Here is a 27356-nt window from a genome sequence, read left to right as displayed (position 1 = left end):
ATTTGACAAGTAGATTTAATGCAGCAATTAATAAATAATACATTCTTATAAAAACTTATGTTTTAATCATGTCATGTCATATTATGTTTAGTTATTTATTAAATTATTTTTTTGCCTCCTAGCGCCACCTGTTTCTATTGTCACCAGCAATATGTAGTCAGTTGCCAGTTTCTTCTACGTTGATCTCATAGTTCCGCGTGTCACTTACCTCCGGGCTTTGTCAATCGAGTATTTTAAATATATTTTTTCTGTGTTGCATATTTTTTTTAGATATTATGAATAAAATGTAATATCTTTTCTATGACAACTAATAAAATATTTACTAGAAAAATAAATAAAAATACCATAGTATTTGTAAATTAACAATTTTTATTATTATTTTATGAAATCAGAACAAACTAATGCACAAAACATAAAAAACATTAAAATACATTTTTTGGATATAAGGAATATTTAAATGAATAAAAAGTTAAAAATTAAAAGAGTGGCGTAATGATCTTCAAAATTAGACCATCGTCTCTGATCCTATCTTGGATTCGTTGAGCTAGATTGATTTATTTTTTAAAATATTCCTCTTCATTAGCTCTGCAGCCATATCTGCCAGTATTTTTTTTTCCTGCTTTTGGGAGGGTAATTCACACTTGAGTTGGATGTTTTTAATTGTTATTATCCCCTCGTTTAACTTTTGGAATACCAAAATTGCCAGATTACGTTTACCGAATCGCACCCAACCGTTAAAATTTTTAATTTCTACATGTGGCTCATCGGAATCTGAAACAAAATAAAAATATTTTTATTAATAAACTATTATTTTTACATGATATTATTCATATCAAAAAATATTATATTTACCAAATTCCTTCAATTTTCTTTTAATATCGTCATAATGAACTTTTTTTGGTACGTTTCGTATAAGCAACACGCTGCCTATCGGTAAAACGATATGTGGAGTTTTCTGCAAAATTATAAAATAAAATATATCTGTTCGATCGGATCGATAAAATAAACACCTACTTACACTCTCCTTCTTGATATCGTTCCAAGATCTTTGCAATTCTTTTCCTTTGAATCGTATTATTGGTGTATTTATAAACTTTTCAGCGGCTTCTTTAGTCACAAACGTAACTATTATTGCGCCATTGAAGCGGATCGTCTTGGTAGCTTCATCCTTCTTTTTTCCCATGATAACATTCTCCACTTTACCAAATTTTCTTAATAACTTCAGACAATCGTCTAGAGTGGTTTCATTTTTAGGAAAACGGTATGTATATACGGTACGCTCCTTTAAATTCTGTTTCATTTCTTCGTTCAATTCCAGAAGAGGAAACCGGGGAGAACGTCGAACTTCCGTCCCGCTTTCATTTATCTAAGTAATAACAACACACATATAAATCACGATAAACGTGTCATTAATTAATTCACTTATTATACCCACCTCAACCAGTTGCTTTTCCGACTTTTTCAGAGCCGCTGTAATGACATTTCTATCCACAGATAGAGCGGCGAGTCTATTGAATTTTAACAGACTAGTATATTTGACCCATCCATGGTTTGCATCGATCAGCGATTTAAGGAAATCGTCCTTACGCAAATTACACTCACCTATAAATAGAAAATACACACTTTAACAACAACAAAAAAACACCGATATAAATTGTACTCAAATGAATAATGATATTACTGAAGTAGTATTCCACTTGACGAATTATTTTTTTTTCAAATAATGAAGGCCCAGGCCCATCTACAGCCGAAACTTCCATGACGACACTATAAAAACACATAAAGCACTAAAATTATTAAAAGCTCATTGCATTGAATTATTAGCGAACTATGGTGTATAGATGAGATTTCAATTTATGTGCACCCGGAAAAAATGATCCTATTTATTTTGCTTGCTGCGACGTAACGACTCTTTTCCCGCTCGATCGCGTGTTAAATGATGGAAGTTGGTGAGAGATAAAAGCGTGCGGCCGCACGTTTTTATCTCTCACTGAAAACATTGTAAAAAAATCAAGAACACAACGACATCACTTGAGAATGAAAAAAATAACGAACTCCTGAAATATACACGAAAACACACACACACACACACACACACACACACACACACACACACACACACACACACACACACACACACACGCGCGCGCGCGCGCACGCACGCGCACGCATGCGCGGGCACACACACAAAGTTTCGATGCAAACTTTTGTACACACAAAGATAGATTATACTATAAACTAATATATATATTTAAAAGAGGTCCCACTACACCACTGGATACACGGTAAAAAGAGAAAGAAAAAACACACGTACCGAAATCACGTACGATGACTCGAACGGACGCCGGCGTAATGGCTGCGTTCGGCGGACGGCTCGGTCGCGTTGCTGCCGCGGCCGAGCGGTTAGTATGGCAAGGATTAAAAATATGTACAGTCTGGGTGTTTAGACCATTGGGACCATTTTAATTTAATCTTATATTTGTATATCTCTAAATTACATTTGAACTAATTTGCAAATATATTTATTCACAAATGAACGCAAAAATGGCGTTTTTAATCTTATAAGAATTATAAATTATACCTATAATAAGAACCCATTGCACATTTTGATTCCGGTAAAATTATAATTTGCCACACAAAAATAATAAAAAAATCCATAACTAAATAACATCGAATATTATGAGCGCTACTATTTTTTCCCTTTTTTCTACTACTGTTAGTTGATATACAATTTTCTTACTTTTTATATTATTATTAAAAAATATAAGTTCGCTAAAATTAGCATATGTTAATTATTCAGAGCAATAAAATAATTTAACTATATTATATGCAGGGAAATGTGAATAAGCGGGCTGTACATTTTTTTAATTTTGAGAATTCTTTTTGTTTGCTTTTTCTAGCGCATATAGCAAAAACCGAATTAATGAATGAGCTAAAACAGCTATATAAATATACTATTTTTTATAATTAAAAATATGTTTCAATTGCAGAAGAATTATAATATACTTCCAACGGTTCAAAATACGAAAAAATTCTGAACCTAATATAAGAACATAAACATTTAATATCAATATACAGAAATTGAGACATTTGTTCATAACAATTCAGAAATTCGTATTTTAAAAAAATAAGTCTAAATGTTTCAAAAATTAATCTGTAGGAAAAAGAGTAGGGGATAATGGGGTAATGAAAATCAAGGGGTAATTGAAGTCACTATGATCTCTTTTTGTGCATGTAAATGATTTTAACAACAAAAAATCATATTTTTTTACTTAAAAAAATAAAATATGAATCAAGTTTGCTTTAAAATAAATTTAGTAGAACCAGGCCTACCGAAATGGAGGGGAGAGGGAACATATTCCCGGGGCCCTTTCTCCTAGGGAGGACCAACTTTGGAAAAAATTAGAGCAAGAATATATTTATAAAAAAATTAAAAACCGACCTCAAATAATAAATTTGAACTAAACTACAATTGTTTGATATGTACCTATATACTGATGTGTTTCAGGTATAAGTTCCTTTAGCCATTTTTATACATATTATATAATAAATAAAAGGAGCTGTTTGTGTTAAAATTTGTTTGGAAATTATTGTTGACTTTATCACTTTTTGAACATTTAAAAAATATTGGACATGATATATATTCGTTGAAAATATTCAACGAATGTAAATTAGTAATAGTAAATTTAGGTATTCGATCTGAATTTTCAGATCGAACACCCAAGGAAGAAGCAAAGAAATAACGAAAAATCAACAACAGCACCAGTTGAATTATATAAATTTAATGTTCTTATACATTTTATTATAGGTAATTTGACAATTGGATTTAATGCAGCAAAATAAATAAGTAATGAATACAGTTTCATGTGGTTATTCATAAAAGAAAATTTAGAAAAAAAACAGTCGCAAATCTATCGCAAAAATATTTTTTTAAATATGTCATTTCAGTAAGTTATATTTTCACTAATAAAGTCCAAATACATTTTCACCAGTAGATATATATTCTACTAGCAAAAATATAATTTAACCGATAGGCGCTAATATGGTGCTCTAAAATGTTTATAAAACTCAATTTGACAGTTGCGAAACGTTTATTTTCTGTTTACACCCAAACCTAACCTAATGAAAGTTCTAAAACTAATTATAGTTTTAACACTTTCATTAAGTCGAAGTCCAATCCATTTCTCAGGTGAAAATAAGTATAGTAACTGCTTTAACGCGTTGCTTCAGTGGAGGCTGAGTATGATCATCTTGAATTGTTGGGCGAAACTGAACGAATAAATGTTTTTTTTTTGTATTTTGAATAACCGTTGATAGATGATGATACTTATAAGTATTATTATAAATCGATTACGAAAATGAGATAGACAATGTGATACATGCAAATATTAAAGATTATTACTGCCATCTCTGTTCACCTCCGATACCCGCAATGTCAGATGAAGAAATTGAATCGGAGAACTTAAAGAATACAAATAAAATGGTACCTAATAACTTTTAAATTATGTACTGTAATTAAATTCCAATGCTATTAATGGTTTTTAATATGAAAGAATAAGCAAATAAAAAAAAATATTTCATTTAAATAAGTTTTTTATTATATTTAGTAGTAAAAAGTCAAACATTATTCATTCTTAACTGTAAAGAACCATTATAAAGTATAGAGATTGCAACATTGGCATTAGGGATTGCAAATTTCGACGAAATAAAAAATTCGGAATTCGAATATAAATAATTTCGGAATTCGGTTGGTCAATCAATGCTTTCTAACACAGTTTTTAGTTGGTTAAATTCAAGCATTTGGACTAGGCTATTCCACCTAGTTCTGATGTCCATGATAAGTTTCAATTCTTTTCCAAATTCTTGTTTTGCGTATATTTGAAGAACACCATTCGATTTTCTTGAAAAACAGAATATTTTTACAATTGAACAAACTTTTTTGATAAGAAAAATTTTATAATTATATTTCGGAATTCGCGAATTTCGTATATGCAATCCCTAATTGGCACGAGGAACCTAGGTCACTATACAAGAAAAAAACGTTATATGAAGATTAAAAATTATTTTTTATTAGATATATTTTAATTAATACAAAATAAAATTTATTTGAGTATACAAAAAGATAACTATGAAGAAAAATCAAACAAATAACGAGTATATATGCTAAAACTAAATATTTTCTAGTATATGTGACATAGATAAGACTTCATATACAATTTTTGCCAAATGGTCTTCGTCTTTACTGTGCAAAAAAAAATCGAGTTGCAGCAAGTCTTGGATTGGACAGCACAGTGCATAATTTTTCAAATTGCATGCCTTCAAATATGTTGCGAATTCAGCGGAGCGACCTTTAGTAGCACTTCGGTACATTGTTTTTAGGTTATCCATATCTACCATTCCCAGACCGACAGAGAGCTCCATGCTGATGATGGCAGCATCGTATATGTCGCATTTTATTGACTGAAAAATAAATATGTAAAAAAAATATTAAATAAAATTGTATAGGTAACAAATAATTACAATTATTTTTACAAAAATATTTATATTGCAATAAGGATAATATATAACAGTAAGTTAAAAAAAAGCTAATCTGAAATTGTATTTATAGTACTTACTTTTTCGAAATTGACAACGTTAGCGTTCCCTTTACTGCAAGCCATTCCAAAATCGCACAACTTCAAGTGACCAGATTTATTCAACATCACATTGCCAGCATGCAGATCACTATAAATTACAATATATAATATTGATTCAAGTATAGTCGAGTGGTTATTTAGCGGTCGCTTCACTATTCAAAAGAATTACTTTTTGCTATTATACATTTTAAAATTTGTTCATATCTATAAATGTATTATGTAAACATTATCTAAGGAGCAACGCACAAATAAAACTGAATATTAATTACATAATCCGCTCTCAATTTCGATATAAAAGTAAGGCTAAGAATATTTTTTTAAATTAATCTATTTTGTTATTTTTACAAATTTCTGCTCTTTCACTTTACTTCTAATGCGAAACGAATGAAATGTTATGTAATTATTTATTGGTAAAACGAGTATGGATTCAACTTATATTTATACATACCCATGAAAAATTCCGTGATTGTGTAAGTAGTTCAAAGCACGGTAAATGTATTTACATATGGTGCTTATTTCAATCTCGGCAAATTTGATTGACATGTGCTCTTTTATCAGTTTCACTTCAGATAAGGTGATATCCAAGTATTCGAAAACAAAGTAAGTTTTTGTTGGGACTTCGAAAACATCACAAAGCTTAATAACATTTTCATGGTCCAATTTCAGGAGCTGAAATTATATCAAATAAAATATAGGTGAGTAAAATAAAACAGGAGTTCATTCAATCTAATGAATGAAGATATACAAATCTACAACTATAAATATATACACCTGTCCAATTGTGCAAATCAAGACAAAGAATTCGTACAAAATTAAAGGATATGTCCTAAAACATCAATAAGAGTGATTCTATTCGGTGATTCTCGTAAAGATATAATAAAAAATGATTCGAGTGAACGTTATACTGGCTTTCTCAACCCGGTATTTTAAATGTTTGCATATATGCTTATAAATTTTTGATTTTTAGTGATTAGGCCGAAACTTTTAAAGGCTTCTGTTATTTTATTAATTAGTGTTTGCAACCCCTCTTCACCATCAGCTAAGAGTATTGCAGATTATCGAGTAGGACTCTTTATTTTCATCCCTTTTACTATAATACAACAATGCTTTGTAAGAATCTTAAGAGATAAATACATCCACATTAATATCCTGACAACGTTGTATCAAAACACACATACTAAAGAGAGCTTATCTCGTTACTAAACCGTTGCGGATTCCAATGTGTTACGCCAATCATTTTCAAAGCATACATAATACGTAATAATATTTCTTAGCACGTTACTCATTAAACTATATGTTCGCAAAGACTAAACTTACTAGCTCTTCTTTTCTTAGAAACGCAGGGCCACACAAGTTCTAAAGGGTACAATTATGCTACAGTACAATTTTCAAAACTGAAGACTCAGGGGAAAGACATCACTACGGATGCATTTTAAATTTTCTTCTTTGATTAGTTATTTGTACTCTGAACTCGGATCAGTCTATTTACGGAAGTTTCTAAGCTGAAACATTTTATAAACGTTTTTCTTTGATTTGGCGCTTGCCTTATATTTTTTCCCTTCCATTAGCAATTGAAGCAATCAAGATTTATAAATGCAATTTAGTTTCTTACTATTTTGTTTCTATTCCATATCATATTAAGGGGCAACTCTTCAATGTCGTCTAAATTTAAATATTCGAAACATTCTCCTGGTGAATTTTACCATTTCTTAGCGGAATAAAATTGTCAGTCGATTACTTTTAGCTCCCGAGGGTGCTTAAGAAGCAAGATTTCGTTTAATATGACTTAACAATACCAAATTATTGTTTTTACTACTCGACACATGTGCATATGTAGGTGTTTAATATAAATATACGAGTTAATAATACTTACCCTCTTCTCGCGATCAATAGGAGAATCGTTCGAATGCTTGCGAGTTTTTCTATACACTTTGATAGCATACAGTTTGTCATCTTTGGTAGACTTTCCTTCGTAGACTTTGGCTTGCACCCCTTCGCCTGCAATGATGGTGATTAAAAACGATAATAAAATATCTATCAATTAAGTTAATATTCGGTTATTTTGTGGGCAAAATAACCGAATTTCAACTTTGATTATAACTTTAAATTAATAATGTAATCGAAATACTCGAGGACAGATTCGAAATTCCTATGAATAGAATTTTATAATAAACGTCTAAAATTAAATATAAGTATATAATAATAAACTACCACCTTTATAATAAGTAAAATGTACGATGACGTTATTCACTCACCCAACAGTTTGCCAACGATGTATTTTTCCGAAATCATTTTAGTCGTCCTACAGTCGCTTGCTTTCTTGCGTAAATCTCGATCAATACTGAACGACTGAGTTTGCACGTTCATTTACAATTACAATACATACCATAGACGCATATTTTATAAATATATATTTCTCAGAGACCTGACTGTATTTATGTATAAAAAGATTGCAACATTGAAATTATGTCATAACACTTTTTTGTGAAGAATATGCATTGTTATTATTTTGTTTTAAAATTATTTTATCAATAGTTGTTTATATGCGGACCGGGTAAAATCAATAAAAAAATGTTTATGAAGAAATTTATTAACATCTTCAACTTAAAATATACCCTTGAAAAGGTGGATTAGTAATAGTGGAACGGGCAGTTCCAAATCCATGTTATATGATGTAAAACAGTATATTTTGAGAATTTTACATAGTTTAGTACTGCACAAGCTTTGAAAGTAAAATGGAAGTTAATCCTCCCGCATCACTAGCAGCTGTAGCTGCTAGCGGTCCGCTCCATATCACTAGAGCGGCTAAAGCCGCACACGCATATAACAAATTTAACAGCATGCTAAACAAATATAACTATATATTTTATATCCAAATGATTTAACTACATAATCCATGAACACATTGTATCCATGGCATTATTTTTTATCCAGCAATTTACTGTATTTTATTACACTTCGAATATTTATTATTGAAGGCAAACACTGAGAGAATTTGACAATATATTCTTAGTTATTATTAAATATTGTGTAAAAAATATTTGACGACTTATGTGTATGATTTTATGTTCATAGATTCCAAACTTTTTCGTAATTCTTACAAGATATTTTTGCTATCATCATATAAAAAAGATTTTCTTTGTAATACAATACTAAGAGACGTTAGGAATTACATAATATAATCGTTTCAGGACATATAGATAGTCACATAATAGATTTTATTAGCTGATTACTACATTAGAGAGCAATTTATTCGCTAAAACAATGTCAAGAAAGCGTTTTTTTTAAATTTGGTTTTAGTGAAATCTCACAAAAATTTAGTAATATTGGCATATATTGCGCTTTTCTAAAAGACGCGGAAGGCTTAATTAGTAAAAGATTTTAGGCATACTATTGGATGAAATAAGGGACATGTTAATTTGTACGGTATTATATTTGAAATAAAATAATACAAAATTGGGTATATGAAAATTAAATGTAGTAAAAGCACAATTTACATTCCTATGGAAATATATGATTATATAAAAATAAGACAATAAAACACTCAATTATCCAATAAATATAACCTATATTAAATTTTCCTAAATATATAATGTCTATATTAAAACACATTATGATCCGTACATGCGTTATCGTGGGTTAAAAAATAGTTTTAAGTTATCTTGTAAAAATATCCTATGAAAATGATTATGGTTTTAACTTTTAAGAGATGAAATTTTAATACAAAAAAATATATATTACTTTTTGACAAAAAACAAATATAAAAACTTAAAATTCCAGGATAGTGGCAGAACATAATGTGTTTATTAGTGAAATAATAAATTTAAAAAGTCTAATATTAATAAAATTACGTAAGATTACCACAAGCAAAAGTTTATCGATTCTACTACATTGCCCGTTGTTTTCTAATTAACCTCTTAATCGGGCATGACGCCTAAAGGAGTTGTAATGTTATTTCATACCTAACAGGCATGACACAAATATGTTTTCAATGGGAGGGACGAATTTTGTCATACCTTATATTATATCATCACAATGGATATTGCGAGGCTGTTCTGTGACTGTTTATTGTTTTCCGTGCTGTTCATTCTGACGGGTAAATTTTACTTTTAAATTCTAATGAATTGCAACTTAAATTCGACAAAATTAACCGTCTGTTCAGAATCAAAGATTTTTAATCACGTAATAAGATACTGCCCGGTTAAGAGGTTAAGTATTCTCTAACATCATTTGATATCGTCTTAACTAAGCTGATAAAGTCTGTTTTTCTGAGATCATTAATAACAATATAAAAATTAATCAGAAACTTATATATGTACTTATAATATGTCATCGTTCGTTTTTGACTTCAACAATCAATACAGTACTTAAAATTGCAAACTAAATTATATAAAATATATACATAAGACTTAAATAAGGTCAATTCTAAAAAGGAGAGAAAACAATCTTGAAACTAAAAAATTGCAACTGAGAATGTTTACACTTGTCTCTTAAATTCAGGCGATTAATAGTAGTTTATTATATTGATACAAATATATTGTATTATTATTAGAAATAAAATCTAAAAAAGCTGACGTTTTATTTATTATTTTTTAGAACCTTTTTGATTTCCAGGCCAATTGCACGAGCGACTGGAGGAGGAACGGCATTTCCAATCTGTAAAGTTAAGTCATATATGAACAAATGGCAATCAAATCATTTTACGTATATATACAAAAGGTAAATATATTAATATGATTTGACCATACGTAGTAACATGTCTACCTCTACTTGTACATATTATATACTTATGTAGCTATCGAAACACACCTGTTTATACTTTTCTTTGATATCCCCAAAAAACATATAGGCATCGGGAAATCCTTGTGATCGAGCGTATTCTCTCACGGAAAGAACTCTATTCTGATTAGGATGGATGACTCTTCCTTGTTTTCCCAAAATATTGGGATGTGTCAGGGTTGTTCTGAAATATCCATGTCGGTCAAGTCTTCCTGAAAATCAAATAGAAATTATTATATAAATGGAAGCTTGTAACATAAATATGGGGGTGTTTTACTATTTTTAATAGAAAATCTTTAAATTTTTTATTGATAGTAAAAAATAGACAAATAATGCAATAAACATCACATATCCATATTTCTTTGGCAAAATTCTACATTTTAATTTTTAAATATGTGTACCGAGTAGAAAAAGGAAACTGAAACTTCAATAAAATCAGTTGTTGAAATGATTGATATTGATCAAAAGAGAAAAAAAAAGATTGCACACACTAGAGAAAGTATAAAATATTAATGTTTCTTATGGTGGATAATTTTTAATTAGATTGGCGTACCTAATATGTATATATTGTATATTTATTAATCTGTGAAAGGACAATATGTAATTCTTATGCACCACAAGTTTCATCAAATCAAGCGTTATTTTCGTAAAAAAAATTGTTTGTGATCGTTTGAAAATTTGGTAGATGAACATTATGTTGCGTGAGCATTTTGTCTAAGAATGTTTCGTTGTGTATATACATATAAAGTAGATTTTTTTGTCCGTGAATGTTTTGCTTCATAAGATTCCCATGTCGTCTGGACGAATTACCGTTACACGAAATAGGATGCTTTATCTCTTTCTTCGTTGCGTGCGACACCCCTCCTACTTTTATTTCTAGGGGATCAGCGTCAGTTCTGGATTGTTAAATGAATAAATTTGATTAACCTACAATACCACTAACTTCATTTCATAATTTTGCTAGTTATATAATATATCTGATTTTTTAATTTTGCGCAGAATTTCAAAATTTTTTTAAATAAATATAATTATTATAGTCGTTATTAAATGTGTTCCTACTATTGTTGTTTCCAAAAGCAATAAAATATTTGTATTTATTATAAGAAAAGAGCATTATTATATAATAAAAATAAAATAGCGAATATTTCTTTAGAAGTGCAGGGTAACACCCCCACGGTGTATGGCTGAGAGGCAAATAGTAGTGGATTCTAATTAGAATGTAACGGTAAACCTTCGAGCTTGATAGGGAATCTTATGATGCGAACGTTTTATAGTGACAAACTTATTTTAAGACATTGCATTATTGGTAAAACTACAATCGTGCGGTGTGGCTTATTTGCGAACATTAGAAGCTAAGCTTAATTATATTAACTTATTATTAATCCTACAATTGAAACTCCGTATTTTAAAAACAATGAGTACATACCACAAAAAATAAATATTTACTTTAAAAATTCATTAGTGTTAGAATATATAGCATGTAAACAATAATGGAATAAATGTTGAAATATGTATACAATAGTGTGTATCAATACATTTTCTAATTAATTTGTGTAACTCGCCAAACACATTGATTGTTCGAGTGTGTCTATTGGAGGTGAATGTGCGTTTCTCATTTAATTGTTTGTGGAAGTTGCACAATGGTGGTGCTAAAGATTAATTAGACACATTTATATTTTATTGGTACACGATTTTATATATTCATATAAAAAACCTGTATGTAAATGTAACACTGCCTAGAGAAAAATAAAATTTACCCGAGTTTTGAATCTCTGGAATTTGGGATATCAATTTATTTTAGTGAAAATTATATTACAAATGAGAAAATCGTTAAAATATCCTGTTAAATGTTACACATGCTTAAATCCAAGAGCATAGCTGCGATTTTCTGTGGATAATAATCACGATCTAATGATATTTATTGACTATTCGTAAGATAACGAAATTCAACTATATTATACACATTTTCGTAACTTAAGAGTTATTTAAAATCACATAATTCAATCCATTTAGGGAAACTTCACTGACATCTATATTATTAATTATTATGTTCTATACAATTTATAATTATTTACAATTTATATTTCAACGTAAGGTTTTTGAAAGCCATAAATTTGTGCACATGATATTTAATATGATAAAAATAGATATTGTAAAAATCTTGACTAGTTCGTTAGCCAGCCTGAACCACCATTTTGTTTCTAGATGTTGGCTTGTTAATATCTGGACTAAGTTAACCAGATGCAGTAATTTGTATTAGTAAATTGGGGACTACTTAAAAAATAAAAAAATCGATTATAAAATTTAAAGAGAAAAAAGTAAAAATGTAAAAAAAGTTTAAAAATGGAAATTGAAATTAAAAAATATAGTTCTTTTAAATTATGTATAAAGTAATAAAGAATTCGTAACTCGCACTGGAGTAAAATTTGAAAGGGCAGAACTGTTTATATACAGAAATCTACTTAATTATTGCGGCCTTTACCGGGTGTAATTTTTAACCATTCATTTGTGAAACAACTTGAAATCAATATTTTTTGTGACGTTAGTAACTTGCAAGATGTTTTAATTACTCTATAACCAACTTTTATATTTTTACCTATTACACCAGGCCAATTATTATTTGCGTCTTTTGTATGAGCCAAAAACCACGGGATTAGGGTGTTGGCTTGTTTGCTTTTACAATTTTTATCCGAATTTTGGCAACAGCAAGCTTCCAATGTGTTCCTCCTTTTATTTTTGTAAGAGTATTTCAGCTTCTGTAACAGAAAATTGTTTTTATGTACATTTAAGCTTTGTATACATATTTCAATACTCATACCTTCAAAGTTAGTCCATTTTCCAATTGCACCTCCTTGTTGGGGAGATCTCTCCAATCTCCGGCACCATCTTTCGGGACGTAGCTGACTCTCATAGAGTTTATAGGCGACAATTTTAGGCACGTATGGTCTCTTACCAGCGAATTGGTACCTTTCCTCATCAACATTTGAAACTCCGTCAGAGGAGGGTGCAGATAACTAAGTACTGGTTTAGCGTCGCCGTTTTTAATCGGCGGCAAGTCCATAATAGCGTCTTCGACGGTTACCGATTTTCTTAGCGCAAAGTTATTATAATTCCTTATTGCAAACGATTTGCCGTTCATTTTTAAAGTGACAGCTTCAAACGCAAAGGAGTGAGTCGGTTCAGGGAGGTGTGGTAAAATCTCGTTTTTCTTAGCCGCTATTATAAATAATCTAGATCGCGTTTGCGGCACTCCAAAATTTCCGGCTTGTAAAACACCTAATGTAAATTGGTACCCTATTTCGCAAAGACTTTGCAACATAAACTTGAGCATGAGCCCATCTTTGTATCTGGCCAAGTTTGCTACATTTTCCATGATGAAAAATCTCGGTTTAAAATAGTCGCAGTACGAAAGGGTTGTAGCCACCAGAGAATTGCTCAGACTTGAATGGTCCATTTCTGAAAATTTGTTTAATGCGGAGAATCCTTGACACGGAGGACCAGCGCAGATAACATCCACTTGTCCAGGCTTTGGCATATTATAACCCAAAGAAATATTGCTAGCCATTATTTTATCAAGTAACGAGTTTGCGTTTTCGACAAACATCATGCAATTCGAATGATTCAATTGATAAGATTCAGCCGCTGCGGCGTTGTTCTCTATCGCCCAATGAGGTTTTAATATGCCAGATTGTCGTAATCCCTCAGTGAGCCCGCCGCATCCGCAGAAGATGTCCAGGCTTTTAAGCAACTCTGTTTTTTCTTCAGGAACTTCTTTCAAAATGGAAAGTTTTTGTCTAAACTTCAACGGTACAAAGTCAATATAAGCTGACTCAGATTTGGAGAGAATGAATCTTTCAGCATTTTGAATCGACCAGTTGACGATATCTTCGGTAATATGCTCGACATACAAAACTGTACATAAACCGACAACATCTGATAAATTGACGACCATGAATTTGTTCGTCCAATACACTTCATTAATATGTGAATGAAAATTACGTTCTTCAATATTTTCCGGCTGCTTCAGAAGAAACACTTTCAATTGAACAGCATTGACTTCAACCATGCCCTTGGAGATGATTTCATCCACGTACCCAATTTGGCACAGGTTAGAAGTGTGGTTTTTTGTAAAGTTACATTTTCTGACATATTCTGGATCAAGTTTATTATTTACATAATTCTTTAACAGTTCCTCATTGATATTTGTATTGTAATTTTCAACACTGAAAGTATTCGGCTTCATTAGTATTGTACAGCCAGGTTTGATAGTATTTTGTTTAAAATCAATAGATCCCCATCTGTATCTGTTGAATTTTGTTAAATATTGTTTATCTGGCGGTAGAAAATCCTTCAGGGACGGAATCCTTTCTTCAGAGCATCGACCTAAACACAACTGGCAAACGTGCGGATTTCCTGAGCAATAATTTGTCAATGGATCTATTTGTCGAAAAGTTTCGAAACGCATCTTATTTTCATCGTAAATTAAATCCATATCTATGGTTTTAGATAATCTTTCCATATGCGAAACACATAACAAGTTAAAACACTTATTAATGGTTAATACGCGATCAGAGTGACCGATATCTCCTAAAATAGTATCTGCACTAGAAATAGCCATTTGTCCGTGGAAATATTTTTTATCATCGATCTCCCAAATATATATTACTTTTAATGTAGTCATTTTATTGGCCAGTTTATAGCTGACATAATCGCCAACGGTAATAGTAGCATTATCTGCCTGAAATGTGGTGTAATAATATTTTTCATCGATTTGCATACGACTGAAAGATGCTTTATTTTGTGTGTTATTCAAGTCACATTTGGACGTTGTAGGCCCCGAATGATTTATATCAGGATTAAATGGAACATTGATACGGTCACCGGAATGATTCAGTTCTCTACAGAATACGGATGTAAATATATTAAATATCTTTGTCGTAGTCGTTGCTTTACTATGACATGGCAATTTTTCAATGTATCTAAAGAAAGCATTAGGATTATACGTTCGCTCTGAATTGTATAAGCCATGCGTTCTGAGCCTTATGTCTGTAGTCATTTTTTTAATATAATCGACATTTCGGATTACACTGCTTCGGTCAAAAGTTTTACATACTTTTTGGCACCTCTGTAACATTCCTTCTAGTAGTTTAAAAACAGGTATTTTATATTTGTGCATGCGTAGCGTTTCAATATAAGATTTTCCAATAAGTAATTTTTCGAAAACTTGTTCATTGATACCGGCGTACTCTGTACTTGGAGTGACTAAAACAAAGGTGCCGATTCTGGTGTTTATTTGTAATTGATTTTCAGTGATATTGCTGTAAATAAAATATATTATCATTAAAAAATCAGCAATCAATATATGTATTGTATATTTACATAGAAGTTATAGGTCCCAAATCCTTGACTGGTTTTACAGTCGACTTTTCGGCGTCATATATATATCCTTGTATAAAAAACTTTCTGCTCAATTGTTCAACTGTATCGTCAATGAGAGCCAAGTGATAGCATATCCCATAAATGCAATAATTCAATATGTAATTTGTATCTAAAACAATATTTTTCATAAAATTTGTGTTTCAATAATACAATAATACTTGATTTGATTACCGTTTAAGTTCAATTCTTTAGCAGTTATCGCATTTTCTAATATAACTGCGTTTAATGTCTGACATACTGGAATTCCACATTTATCACAGTTCTCTCTGTTGATTTTCAAGCATACTTTTCTGCTTTTGGAATAATCGCACCGCTAAAAAAATATTTTATATATTTATGCTTCTGAAATTAACTCTGTTAGCAATTTGAATATTGACTAGGGAAAGTAAGAAGCAACTCTGTGTATATATATGTCGTAGTTAAAAAATTCACAAACCTGTAATATACGTTTTTTGTGTTTAACCAGACTCTTAGTTGCCTGTAAAAAAGAATACAAAATAATTGAAAATAGGTGGCCAAATTTAAAGCATATAACAAACTATGATTTACAAATAGTAATAATTATTAGTAAGTTCGTCTACATTTTTTAATCTTTAATTTAGTAAGTTCGTCTAATTGTTAAAATCGTTAAAATCATAGCCAGTGGGCAGCATTTAACAACATTGTGTCGTTGGTTGGCTTTCACTGAATAAGCGCATTATATACATTTTAACTGTTTAACCTATTTAAAGATGCAGTAGCGTGCAAAAAAATCGCATCACTTCTCAAAATCGTAAAGAAATAAGATATTTTCCTTATTTATTGCTGGAATGCTCTGATTTTTTAGTGTAAATTTAGGGGTAAGTCTCCATTGTTTGCTAGTAGTTACCAGGTCAATGGAGTAACAGTTTTTGTGGAGAAAATATTTATAAAAGTCATAATGCCGAATCGCTCCAAATTAAGTAAAAATCAAAAAGCCAATATCATTGTGTATTCGTCAATGGGGTTTTAGACAAAACAAATTTCACAGTGTGTTGGTTGTAACTAATCAACAGTTTAAATAAATAAAAAAACATTGATACAGGTTCAACAAATCGATTTAAGGGTAGTGGGCTTAGAAAAATTACCTTATCTAGTGAAGCTCGGCTGATACGTCGAATCAATGTATTAGAAATGAGATTAAAAATTAAAATTCAACTAATTATTTAATAAAAGACTGGCCCAGAAACAGCCCTGATATGAACCCTATTTAAATTTTTTGGAAAATAATAATTAAGAAAATTAGGGTGAGTGCACAAACCATCTAGTGTATAAAAACTAAAAAAATTATCAAAAAAGTGTGATACGAAGAAATTGATTGAGTCATTGATTAATTCTATGCCGTCGCGTGTTTTAGCAGGGTTGAAGGCTAAAGGGGGTGCAACAACATATAAATAAAAAAATATTAATTATAATGCGAGTTGTCCTCTTAAGTTTCATTCTTTAAAAATACTTTTTGAATTTTAAAGTTTTTTACTTTGGGTCTAAAATGTTATCTAATCCTTGTTTATATTTTTTATTAATTTTCATTTTTTTAAATTTCTCTAAATAGTAATATAAAAACAATACCTTTATAATAGTATATAGAAAAACAGAATACCTTTATTTGCTCCTCGAGGTATTTGATGTTCAGTTTCTCGATTGATACTATTAGATGACGTTTACTGCTTATCATCTTGTTTTTCTGAAGAAGAAGAAAAAGAAAATAGATACAGTAATATAAACTAATTAAAATATTAGAATATAATCTAAATAGCTTTTCTTGGATAGTTTAAATTCAAATTTTATCACGATTAAAAACATTACAAAATACGTACAATGTATTAGATACTGTTACATTACAGGTGTTCCATCTCGATACTAAATGACAGAATATTAAGTATATATACTAAATGACAGAATAGTAAAATATACACCACACTTTCAATTTTAAACTTTTTACGACTTTTAAGCAATGGAGTTGTTTATGATCATAATAAATTTATAAGTTGAATTATAATTGAAAACATACAATGTATTATAGGTATAAAAATAAAATATATGTATAATAAGATCGATAAAACATTTAAAATATAAAAACACAATACCTTTACTTGCCCCTCGAGGTATTTGATGTCCAGTTTCTCGACTGCTACTATTAGCCGACGTGAACTGCTTAATATCTTGTTTTTCTGAAGAAGAAAAATAAAATATATACAGTAATATAAACTAATAAAAATGCTAGAATATAATCTGAAAAGTATTTCTCTGATAGTTTATAATAAAGTTTTGTCTCGATTGAAAACATTACAAAATACAATGTATTAGATATTACACTATATATGTTCCATCTGAATAGTCAATGAATATTTAGTATGTACATACATTTATAATTATATGTTTTAATAGAAAATATCAAAAGTATTATATAATAAATTTAAAAATATTAGGGCATTAAATGTTTCAAAATTTATATCAAAACAAAATATTATACAAGTTATAGGTATAATTTCAATTACATTTATTATCTTGCCAATATCTTAATTATTATTATTTATAACAGAACATAAATAATATATATTTTCTAATACACCCCATTTTAACAAATTGAAAAAATTGTATAACAAATTCCTGAACACAATTTTTAATTCAGGGTTTTTTTAATTCATTTTTTTAGAACTAAACAATTATACATTTAGAAAGTGCTAAATGTAGTTCAAAAAATAAATAATTAGAAAGTAAAAGTTGTATAAATCCGTAATTAATAAATGAAAAAGTCTTTGCTCGAATAAGCGGGCTTAAGAGGCGTATATACAGAGTGGACAATAAAATAAGACTACGCATCAATCCTAACGTCGACTGTGGTTACTTTCATTTTTCTAGAAATATATTAAATTTGATAAGACTAGCCGTTTATTTCTATTCGATTGAGTGTACGCGTCTAATACCTAGTATTCTAGCATCAGCGATTAGATTTCTAACAAGCCAATTGTGGGGAAGCATCGCTGCTATGCAGACAATTAAAGTGGGCCGAGTTTAGAAAGGGCATTTACCTGGCATTGTGCAGAAGGGGAAAATCCTGTTTGGTTCCAATATTTCTATTTAAGTCCGGTAACTTAGTAAACCCGTATTTTATACTGGCATAAGGGTTATTATTGCGTAGCCGGCAGTGTAACTGCCGTACAACCAATCGCTGGCAAGATACTTCACCCGTGAAGAAAATACGACAATGTGCCGTCTGTCATACGGATTAAGGTTTAATATTGCGTACCGACTATTGTTCAGTACAAGAGTACGCAACATTGTTGTTTTATTGTTATTTGTGATTGTTCTACTGAACGACTCATTCATTTTCTTATGGTAAAATCATAAACCTTCACCGGCTCTATTTTTCAACATAAAAACGCGATCAAAAATGTTGATGAAAAATGAGGAGTCTTGAACATTGTGTAGGGCCGTGGACTCACCCATGAGTCCTGCGTCTTCTTTCATTAAAAATACACTGGGATATAACATAGTTCACCACTAGATTATAATGCAATATGGTAGTATACTATTACTACACAATATAAAATAAAAAAGAAATGATATTTTATTGATTGTCGTCTTAACTCATTGCGTCGCAATGCAATGAGTCGTCGCCTATTTGGGGCAAGAGAATTTTTTTATAATTATTTATTTTATCCAAAAAAATATATGCATTATTTTAGTTTGTTATATTCTAATATTTTTGGGGTAGTGTGTTGTCGCCCTTAATCCTTATGCCCGCTCGGGATAAGGATTCCGTTTTGGGAATGTATTGTATACAGCAGCGGTTTTCAAGTTTTATGCTAATACGCCTCCCTAAAAAAAATATTTTTTCGCGCCCCCCAAAAAAATTTTTTTTAATGATGTTGTTTATTGGCACAAAATTTATCAAATCTTGGGGGCAATGGTGAGAGTGCTAGTGCCGAAAAGCCCGCTTCGCATAAATAAGACGTTACAAACGGTAGAAGCACTTGCATTGCTTTGCAATACAAAGATTCATACTCTCCACTAAGATTCAACCAAAATTGAATTATAGTTTCATTTATAAACTTTTGTTTTAGTGAACTCGATCGCATGATAATTCTATTAATTTTTCTTTTTCGATGGTTGTCAACTCAAATTCGTCTTCTTCATTGTAGTTAAATGGATGCTGTATCTACAAAAACCTTAAAAAATCAAGGCCTTCGAAATAATGTGTAAAATGCAGCACTAAACCATCCAAGAGTTTGATAAAAATATTTTTGCTTGCTTCAATATTGGCAGTGGGCCAGAAATCTTTGGAAAGTGAAAACATATCCAACTTATTTTTTTGTAAATTTGGTTTCCATAACTTCAACTTTTTACTTTGTCTTTTTGAACAAGTGGATGCATTTGTGATCCCTGCATTGATTTATTTAAGTCGCTCAATTTTCTAAAAATTTCAACCAAATAGGCAAGTTTAACAATAAAATTATCGTTCATCTTCATGATGGTTTTCCGGATATTTTTTATATAGGAATTAAATACATATATGTATGTATAAAAATGAAATAAAAATAGAAATAAACATTCATTCATTGAATTTTTACTGTTACGTTACGATATGAACTTTTATTTATTTCTAGATATTATAGTATGAAAATTATTTTTTTATTAAAAAGTTTTGGCGCCTCCCCTGGCGATAGTCAGCGCCTCCCAGTTTGGAAGTCGCTGGTATACAGGTATATGAGAGGGAGAAGTGATATAGACGCGTATGCCTATTGCTTAGAATCTTCGTTGATCGTCATCGCTGTTATTTATTTTTGAAGTGCAGTATGACACGGAACATTCTTGATTATATTTTCTAGTATTTATTTTAAAAAGAAAGGTAACAATTATTATGAAAATTAAATTATTTATTGTTGTGTTTCGATTAGGTTAATTAGTTGTGGTTCATTGAATATTTTTAGTATAATGTCTAAACTCGGAAAAGCACTTTTTACCCAATCCAAAGAAATAAAGTATAATGTCGACCAATTTATAAAGGATTCCTTGTAATATCATAAAACATGTACTTTTTTAAATAAAAGAAATGAATAATATTCTTGTTTTGAGCCACAGGGTACACGCATACAACTACAAACCGGAATCCTTATCCCGAGAGCATATCTAACGGATATATAAATAATAAATTCAAATCCATGCAAAAATGTAATGCTTTGAATAGTGTAATTGCAGCTGTATTGTAAACTTTTGGAACGCAATCAAACAATTACTAGCACTGCACTTAAAAAGGTTAGAAATAAATTGGCAAACAGAAAGTGTGTACTTTTTCACTATGATAAAGCGCGACCTCGTTTGGCAACGATGACTCAACTCCAGACCTTGCTCCTTCTGATTATCATTTGTTCATGACATTATTTTTTTAAATAATATATAATATAAAAATAAAATTAGGACAGGTAAGCTCTTGAATCATTTATTTGCATTAGTCACAGAAATTTTATTTTAATAGCATAAATAAGCTAGAAAAATGGAGGAGTTATAACCAACCACCAATATGAATGATGTAATTGATTAAATTGAAAAAAAAAACAATTTCGTTTGGAAAATACGTAAAAATCTTTGCATAAACTTGTTATAATAATATTTTTTAGATGAACCTTCACACTTAGCCATCGGGACACGTAATGTACAATTTTCACCACCTGGTGGTTATTTACGGGAGGAGTAGAACTATATTCGAAAAATAAAAGTTTATTATGCTGGCATTTCTTGATGAATATTCATACTATATGAAAAAAGAAAGTGATGTATTGTTTTCTGGTATGGAAATATAAGTAGGTATCCTTTCTATATATAGAGTTCGTATAATATCATTGTAAATTTCAGTCAAGCGAAGCAAAGCAATAAAACATGTCATAAGCTCGATTATTCTCGCTTCTTCTGTTTTTAACCAGTAGATGACTGAGATTTAATTATATTTATTATACAAAAAGAATCAAGGTTTGTGTATTTCTTTTTATATACATACATGGATATACATATGTATATATTAATTAGTATAAATTCTGAGAAAATCATCAAACAAAAAAGGTGAATAAGAAATGTGTTATACATTCCGTTAAAATAATATTAAAGTCGAATATTATACTAGTATGCATTTGAATATACCACGGATCTCCTTACTGAACTCGAAAAATCAACTACAATTTCGTTTAAATCTTATTTTATACTATATTATAATAATAATTAAGAAAATGAGTGATATTGAAACACTCGCAGATAATTTATTATATGCAAAAGCTTATTTTGAAAAAATCAGCACAAACACTTAACTACATTTAATTTGATATGGAAATCGTTACATGATGATTCGACCTAATTTAAAACATTTTCGGTCATTGTAAGTCGCAATAGCTCAACGACAATTATAAAGAAATGCGATTCTTATAAACTTATAAAAGATATTCGAACATTCTTCGTCATCGAGTCTTCGCAACACATGTCACAGGTTTCAATTAAATCGTTGACTCGAGATGATCAACGTATATTTATAAATCTGTATAAAGAAGATTAAATAAAATATTTATCCCCCGAGATCAATCATGCCGAAAGCGTATACAAATTATGAATGTATACAAACCTCGGCTATAAATTAGGCCATGAACATATGTGTATAGACATTTGAGTCCTTCGAGCGACAAAAAAATGGTTTAGTGCGTAACTCAAAGCCCAAAGAACACGCATCGTTAACTGTCATAAAACCGCATCATCGACAACAAAATTTATGGCTTACGTCTTGGAAAGTTTTATGTTACGTAATACAGTGGCCGCCGGCAAAATAGGACTCTTGAAATTATGGTACTGTGCCATATGATTGTAAATTAACTTAATTCTACAATATTACAACTTCATATTTATAAGGTTGTTCCATAAGTGTTGTAAATTAACAATTAGTTTAGTAATTTATTTTAATGTCGGGTAATTATTAGAGAGTGGATCATTTACTCTACGTTATTTTAAAATAAAAATACTAATATTTTTTAAAACCAGGTAGATAAAAATTGAATAACATATGGAGAATAATTAAAGGGACGGAAAATAGATAATTGATTGAAAGTATCAAACGTTTTATTTTTCGACTCAGAGCTTGCACCATAAAAAACGTAGAAAACTGTAAAAAATGTTGAATTTAAAAACTATTATTCTAAGTAAATTGGAAGAAATGCAAGCTTAGTTAGGAATGTTCAGTCCAATGGCATTTTAAATGTAAAACAGCAGAGTATAATTTTGACTAGAAATAGTAGAAATTTGTAAAAGGAGAACCTTGTTAAAAATTTAATTGTTTTAAAAAATTCGGTCAGGCAACTTTGAAAATAATTATATATAAACTTGTTTCTCTCGTTTTAACAAAGTAATCGGTGGATCAGCTGGCTAATGAAATTTAATGTATATATCTATTTACAAGGTTAATTTTTAAGATAAGTTTGGTGGTAAACTAATTAAAACGACGATAGTTATCTTGTCCTCAAAAACCGTTATATAAAGACAAAAAACTAAAGAAAAAAGATGTTGTTTACCTCTTTACTTTCTTATTAAATTTTTTTAATGGAATTAGGATGTTTTACAAACTCCACCGGTAGAAATCAATTTTTTTAGGATTGTTTTAAACATAAATTTATGCAATAGATTCAGCGGTCTGTAGTATAATATAATTAAGATTAAAGTTCTCGCTTTCTGATATAATTGAACGTATTTAGTGATTCCTGAAAAAATAAATTTAGACTAAATAACCTCTCTTGCTTCTTTAAATATAATATAATAGATTTTAATCCTGCAAAAGACTATATTTTCTGTAATTATATTATTTTATCCCGTGAAAGCTATTTAAAAAAAATCTAGATAATTGGTATCGAGAGGAACATGCGACATTTATTTCGCAAATAAATACAATTCATATTTTTATATCTAAAAAAATCAAAATAATTGGAAAGTTATGAAAAAAATGTCAATTATAATAAGTTATTAAATAGTTAATAATAACTAACATAGCGGCAAAATAATGAATGTAAAAGTTGACTGCATTACTTGTTGATCCATGTTTAAAATGTAAAGCATATTTTTTGTTGTAGAAAAATGTATACAAAATTTGGAGAATCCTTAAATCGTCATGTGAGAAACTGGACATAGATGTTACACGTGTTATTCGTTGAAACACACGTGCAAGGTTGGTGACGCAATAAGTTTTGGAGTGACTACTAAATTGCACGCAGGTAACCGGATTACTGCGCAAACAAAATTCCAGGAATGCCATTTCAGATTTTTCCAGAGTGGTAGCCAAAAGTTGACCAGTTAGTTATCGAATCTACTTAAAAATGTAATTTATAATTGTATATAAATAAATAAATAAAATGTATAAAGAAATTAATAAAAATAATTTAGAATTAATTTGACCCCCGATAACAGGAGGTACCAAAAAAATATTTTTATTATTTTATTTAAATCAAATTTATTACGGCGGCACGCTCAAATTTAATAGTAGCGAAACGTCCACTTGCTGTTCCATCCCTTTCGATTTAGGATTAAACAACAAATGGACGTTTCACAACCATTAAATTTGAACGTGCCGCCGTGATAAATTTGGTTTAAATAATAATAATAATAGTATTTTTTCGGTACTTTCTTATTTGGGATCAAATTAATTCTAAATTTTTTTATGTAGATTCGTTGCATTGTTTGGACCAAAGTTTACTCGCTGCCCCTCATTCTTGTCTTGACCTTAACCTTCAATTTTAAAACGTATTTATGTAGCAAAACAGTATTAATATCAACTAATCCTCAAAACCAGCACTTTTATGTCGTTTATATTTAGTTTCTTTGTAAAAAAATTCAACAAAAAATATTTAGTTACTTTGAAAATATGTTTATAGCTAGAAATAAAACAAATTTCATGACTTCAATTTTGATCTTATGCTTCCCAGATTGTAGACCACTGATAAAATAATTTTAACATATGTACCAATACAAGTCAAAACATTTCATAAATTTTTGTTTTTTAATTTTTAAAGAGAAAACAATCCGTCAGTCGAGTGTTAAGACGACTTTTGCGCGTGTCCAATTGTTTCATGGCGCTGACAAAATTAATTTGTGCCTAATAATGTAACATAAAAAGATTCAAATTTAATTTTTTTAATAGCTGTTATTTTAAATCCGTTTGGCTGACGAACCAAATCGAAATATTTGCGAGGGCTTCGTCACTTTATTGGTTAAAATAACTTGAATAATTTTACAAAAACAAAAGAAATACGTTTTTAACCGAAACGTAGGTCATTCGCGCAATAATTGCAACTGAAATGAATATTATAATAATTTATGAAGCAACCAAATATTCTTTATTACTACTAAAAATAAATTACAAGTTCAAAAACCGGATTGACCTTGGTTCAGTGATTATCGTGCAAACGATAATTGCGCACGGCGAAAATTCCGATCATAGTTGATCAATATACCCATATGCATATGTATGCAAGAATACGTAAATATATACACAAAGTGACCTTATATGCATCTTGAAAAAGATAAACTTCTTCGCGTACGTATATAAGGTATTGCACACAATCAAATATGTAAATAACTAATACATCATATTTTTTTCAAAAATAATTATAAATGGTAGAATTTCTCGCTAGGATTTTAAAAACAGCATAGCGAGCGGAAAGGTATAAACAATAGTACCGGTATAATAAAATTATGAAAAGATAAATACCTCGTGAATCGATTGATCTTCCATTATTACATCTTCATCCGAAACAGCAGCTTCTGATTGTAAGATATGCTCCATACCTGCCGGTGGCATTGTACAACCTATTAAATACAACGATATAATTATTTGAGAAAAACCCTACGTGCGCCGGCCTAACGCCCTGCGGCGACAAAATTTCACATCCGAGTGAGACGTTCGGCTCATAAATTACACGGCGCCGCCAAAGCGTCTATGGTTATAAAAGACGCATTTGCGACCATGTATTTCGTAGGGGATTCCCAAAACTTAATTCACTTTGTTGCAAGATATATCTTAAAAATTATATAAAATAAATTAATATAGAATAAATGTCAAAGGATAGTACTTTAAATTTTTTAATTTATTTTAATATCGTTAAATTGCGCAAATTAATGTTACGGCTTTAATAAAATATATATTAACGCTTGCCTTCGTGTGATTTACGGCTAAGCACTTAAATTATATCGGTGCCCCACTATCATTTCTCTCAATATTTAAAATATCAATAAATATATACAGTGTAATAAAGCTTTATTGCTTTAAATTATTTAGAGCAAATATATATACTTTAAATATAATATAATGTTTTATATATTTGTGACCTACGACTTAATTAATTAAAAAAAATTTCAGACAGTTTGTACTAGCAAAGTCTTTGATCAAATTCCCATTTTCCGTAATAAATCTGCTTCTCTACTTAATAAAGGCGAAGCATTGAGCCTAAGGCATTCGAACCGGGTAGAACCGGAACCGGGTACCCGCCATGTTTTTCATGGAACCGAAAACCGGGTAATTTTTTACGGGTATCCGGTTAATTTCATTTAAATAATTTTTTCCATTATTTCAAATTAAAGGGAAGAGCCGAATCGGCGTTCTTAAACGACAAACGTCTTTGAACGACAAAAAAAGGGACAGCACTTAGCGACCTAAAGATTTCGAGATAAGCGAATGTATAGATAAGGATTATTTTGAAAGGATGCAGTTGTAAATAAAAATAAATATTACGCGTTGTAGGGTGAAAATATAACACATTTGATTCGTTAGTGTTTATAACTTTTTACAAAAAGAACATCACTAAAACTTTGTTTCTCTACCTACATATAATACATATAATAAATACATATAATAAATACATATAATAAATACATATAATAAATACATATAATAAATAAATAATACATATAATAATTTCTTTTATAATTTTAATAAAATTTATTTCCTCAGTATTTTTCATGTGCAATTTGTATTATTATTGCCCAATATGTGCTAAAATAAATATTTCGGTTTTGTACTGTTACACATGTATGTAGTATGTAAGTATTTGTATATATGTACCTACCGATGGAATGTAAAAATATTTCGATTAGGTAAAGTATTAATCATTACATAATATATTAATTTTATTTCAATACCTTATTTTTTTTTTAATTATATTAATTATTAAAGTAAAATTAAATATATCATATTTAATCAAAGATTCAAATATAATAAAAATTGGAGTCTTAACGGCTTACAAAAATTACCCGGAACCGAACCGGGTACCCGGTTCTTTCCTAAAAATACCCGTATAACCGGGTAATGAATTAGGCTGGGTATTTGGATGCCCTAATTGAGCCTACCTTATTTCATAATTGTAATATAATTTAACTGGAAAAAATGAACGCTTACATGTTTACATGTTTACTTATAAGGTGATCAAAAAAGGGTCTATTTAGACTTTTTTTTCGGATATTCAG

The 27356-nt window shown here is 29.8% G+C and overlaps 3 protein-coding genes across 3 annotated transcripts; all 3 read right to left on the bottom strand.

Annotated features, from left to right (window-relative positions):
* Window positions 1–349: 349 nt before the first annotated feature.
* On the bottom strand, window positions 350–2402 carry LOC148234634 (la protein homolog). Its single transcript, XM_088186121.1, has 6 exons — window positions 2315–2402; window positions 1682–1767; window positions 1436–1602; window positions 1019–1366; window positions 853–955; window positions 350–771 (listed from the first exon to the last, which is right to left on the bottom strand). Exons 2-6 carry the CDS (start codon window positions 1758–1760, stop codon window positions 545–547), a joined length of 924 nt encoding a protein of 307 aa, XP_088042247.1. The 5' UTR covers window positions 1761–1767; window positions 2315–2402; the 3' UTR covers window positions 350–544.
* Window positions 2403–5121: 2719 nt separating this feature from the next.
* On the bottom strand, window positions 5122–6241 carry LOC148234633 (serine/threonine-protein kinase 3-like). The gene is made up of 3 exons (XM_088186961.1): window positions 6085–6241; window positions 5616–5724; window positions 5122–5460 (listed from the first exon to the last, which is right to left on the bottom strand). The coding sequence occupies exons 1-3, from the start codon at window positions 6177–6179 to the stop codon at window positions 5170–5172; spliced, it is 495 nt and encodes a 164-aa protein (XP_088043087.1). The 5' UTR covers window positions 6180–6241; the 3' UTR covers window positions 5122–5169.
* A 1264-nt stretch (window positions 6242–7505) lies between these two features.
* LOC148234632 (DNA (cytosine-5)-methyltransferase 1-like) lies at window positions 7506–25773 on the bottom strand. The gene is made up of 11 exons (XM_088185950.1): window positions 25606–25773; window positions 17960–18043; window positions 17473–17556; window positions 16291–16332; window positions 16026–16167; window positions 15795–15963; window positions 13234–15733; window positions 13012–13171; window positions 10446–10627; window positions 10236–10292; window positions 7506–7634 (listed from the first exon to the last, which is right to left on the bottom strand). The coding sequence occupies exons 1-11, from the start codon at window positions 25693–25695 to the stop codon at window positions 7506–7508; spliced, it is 3639 nt and encodes a 1212-aa protein (XP_088042076.1). The 5' UTR covers window positions 25696–25773.
* Between the last annotated feature and the right edge of the window lie 1583 nt (window positions 25774–27356).

This window comes from Plectrocnemia conspersa, unplaced genomic scaffold (genome assembly GCF_051122295.1).
Source record: "Plectrocnemia conspersa isolate PC_06_02 unplaced genomic scaffold, ASM5112229v1 ptg000005l, whole genome shotgun sequence".
NCBI classification, from domain to species: Eukaryota; Metazoa; Arthropoda; class Insecta; order Trichoptera; family Polycentropodidae; genus Plectrocnemia; species Plectrocnemia conspersa.
This window is presented reverse-complemented; position numbering and strand designations above follow the sequence as displayed.

What these genes read in the sequence shown, in the direction of transcription:
- LOC148234634 (XM_088186121.1), bottom strand. Translation starts at nt 1,760, where the DNA reads ATGGAAGTTTCGGCTGTAGATGGGCCTGGGCCTTCATTATTTGAAAAA. An exon ending in CGGAAAAGCAACTGGTTGAG is followed by an intron (nt 1,367 to 1,435) that starts GTGGGTATAATA and finishes GTTATTACTTAG; the next exon opens with ATAAATGAAAGCGGGACGGA. An exon ending in AAGAAAATTGAAGGAATTTG is followed by an intron (nt 772 to 852) that starts GTAAATATAATA and finishes ATTTTGTTTCAG; the next exon opens with ATTCCGATGAGCCACATGTA.
- LOC148234633 (XM_088186961.1), bottom strand. Translation starts at nt 6,179, where the DNA reads ATGTCAATCAAATTTGCCGAGATTGAAATAAGCACCATATGTAAATAC. An exon ending in AATCACGGAATTTTTCATGG is followed by an intron (nt 5,725 to 6,084) that starts GTATGTATAAAT and finishes TGTAATTTATAG; the next exon opens with TGATCTGCATGCTGGCAATG. An exon ending in ACGTTGTCAATTTCGAAAAA is followed by an intron (nt 5,461 to 5,615) that starts GTAAGTACTATA and finishes TTTATTTTTCAG; the next exon opens with TCAATAAAATGCGACATATA.
- LOC148234632 (XM_088185950.1), bottom strand. Translation starts at nt 25,695, where the DNA reads ATGCCACCGGCAGGTATGGAGCATATCTTACAATCAGAAGCTGCTGTT. An exon ending in ACAAAAAACGTATATTACAG is followed by an intron (nt 16,168 to 16,290) that starts GTTTGTGAATTT and finishes ATATTTTTTTAG; the next exon opens with CGGTGCGATTATTCCAAAAG. An exon ending in TTGGCCTGGAAATCAAAAAG is followed by an intron (nt 7,635 to 10,235) that starts GTTCTAAAAAAT and finishes CCATCATTGCAG; the next exon opens with GCGAAGGGGTGCAAGCCAAA.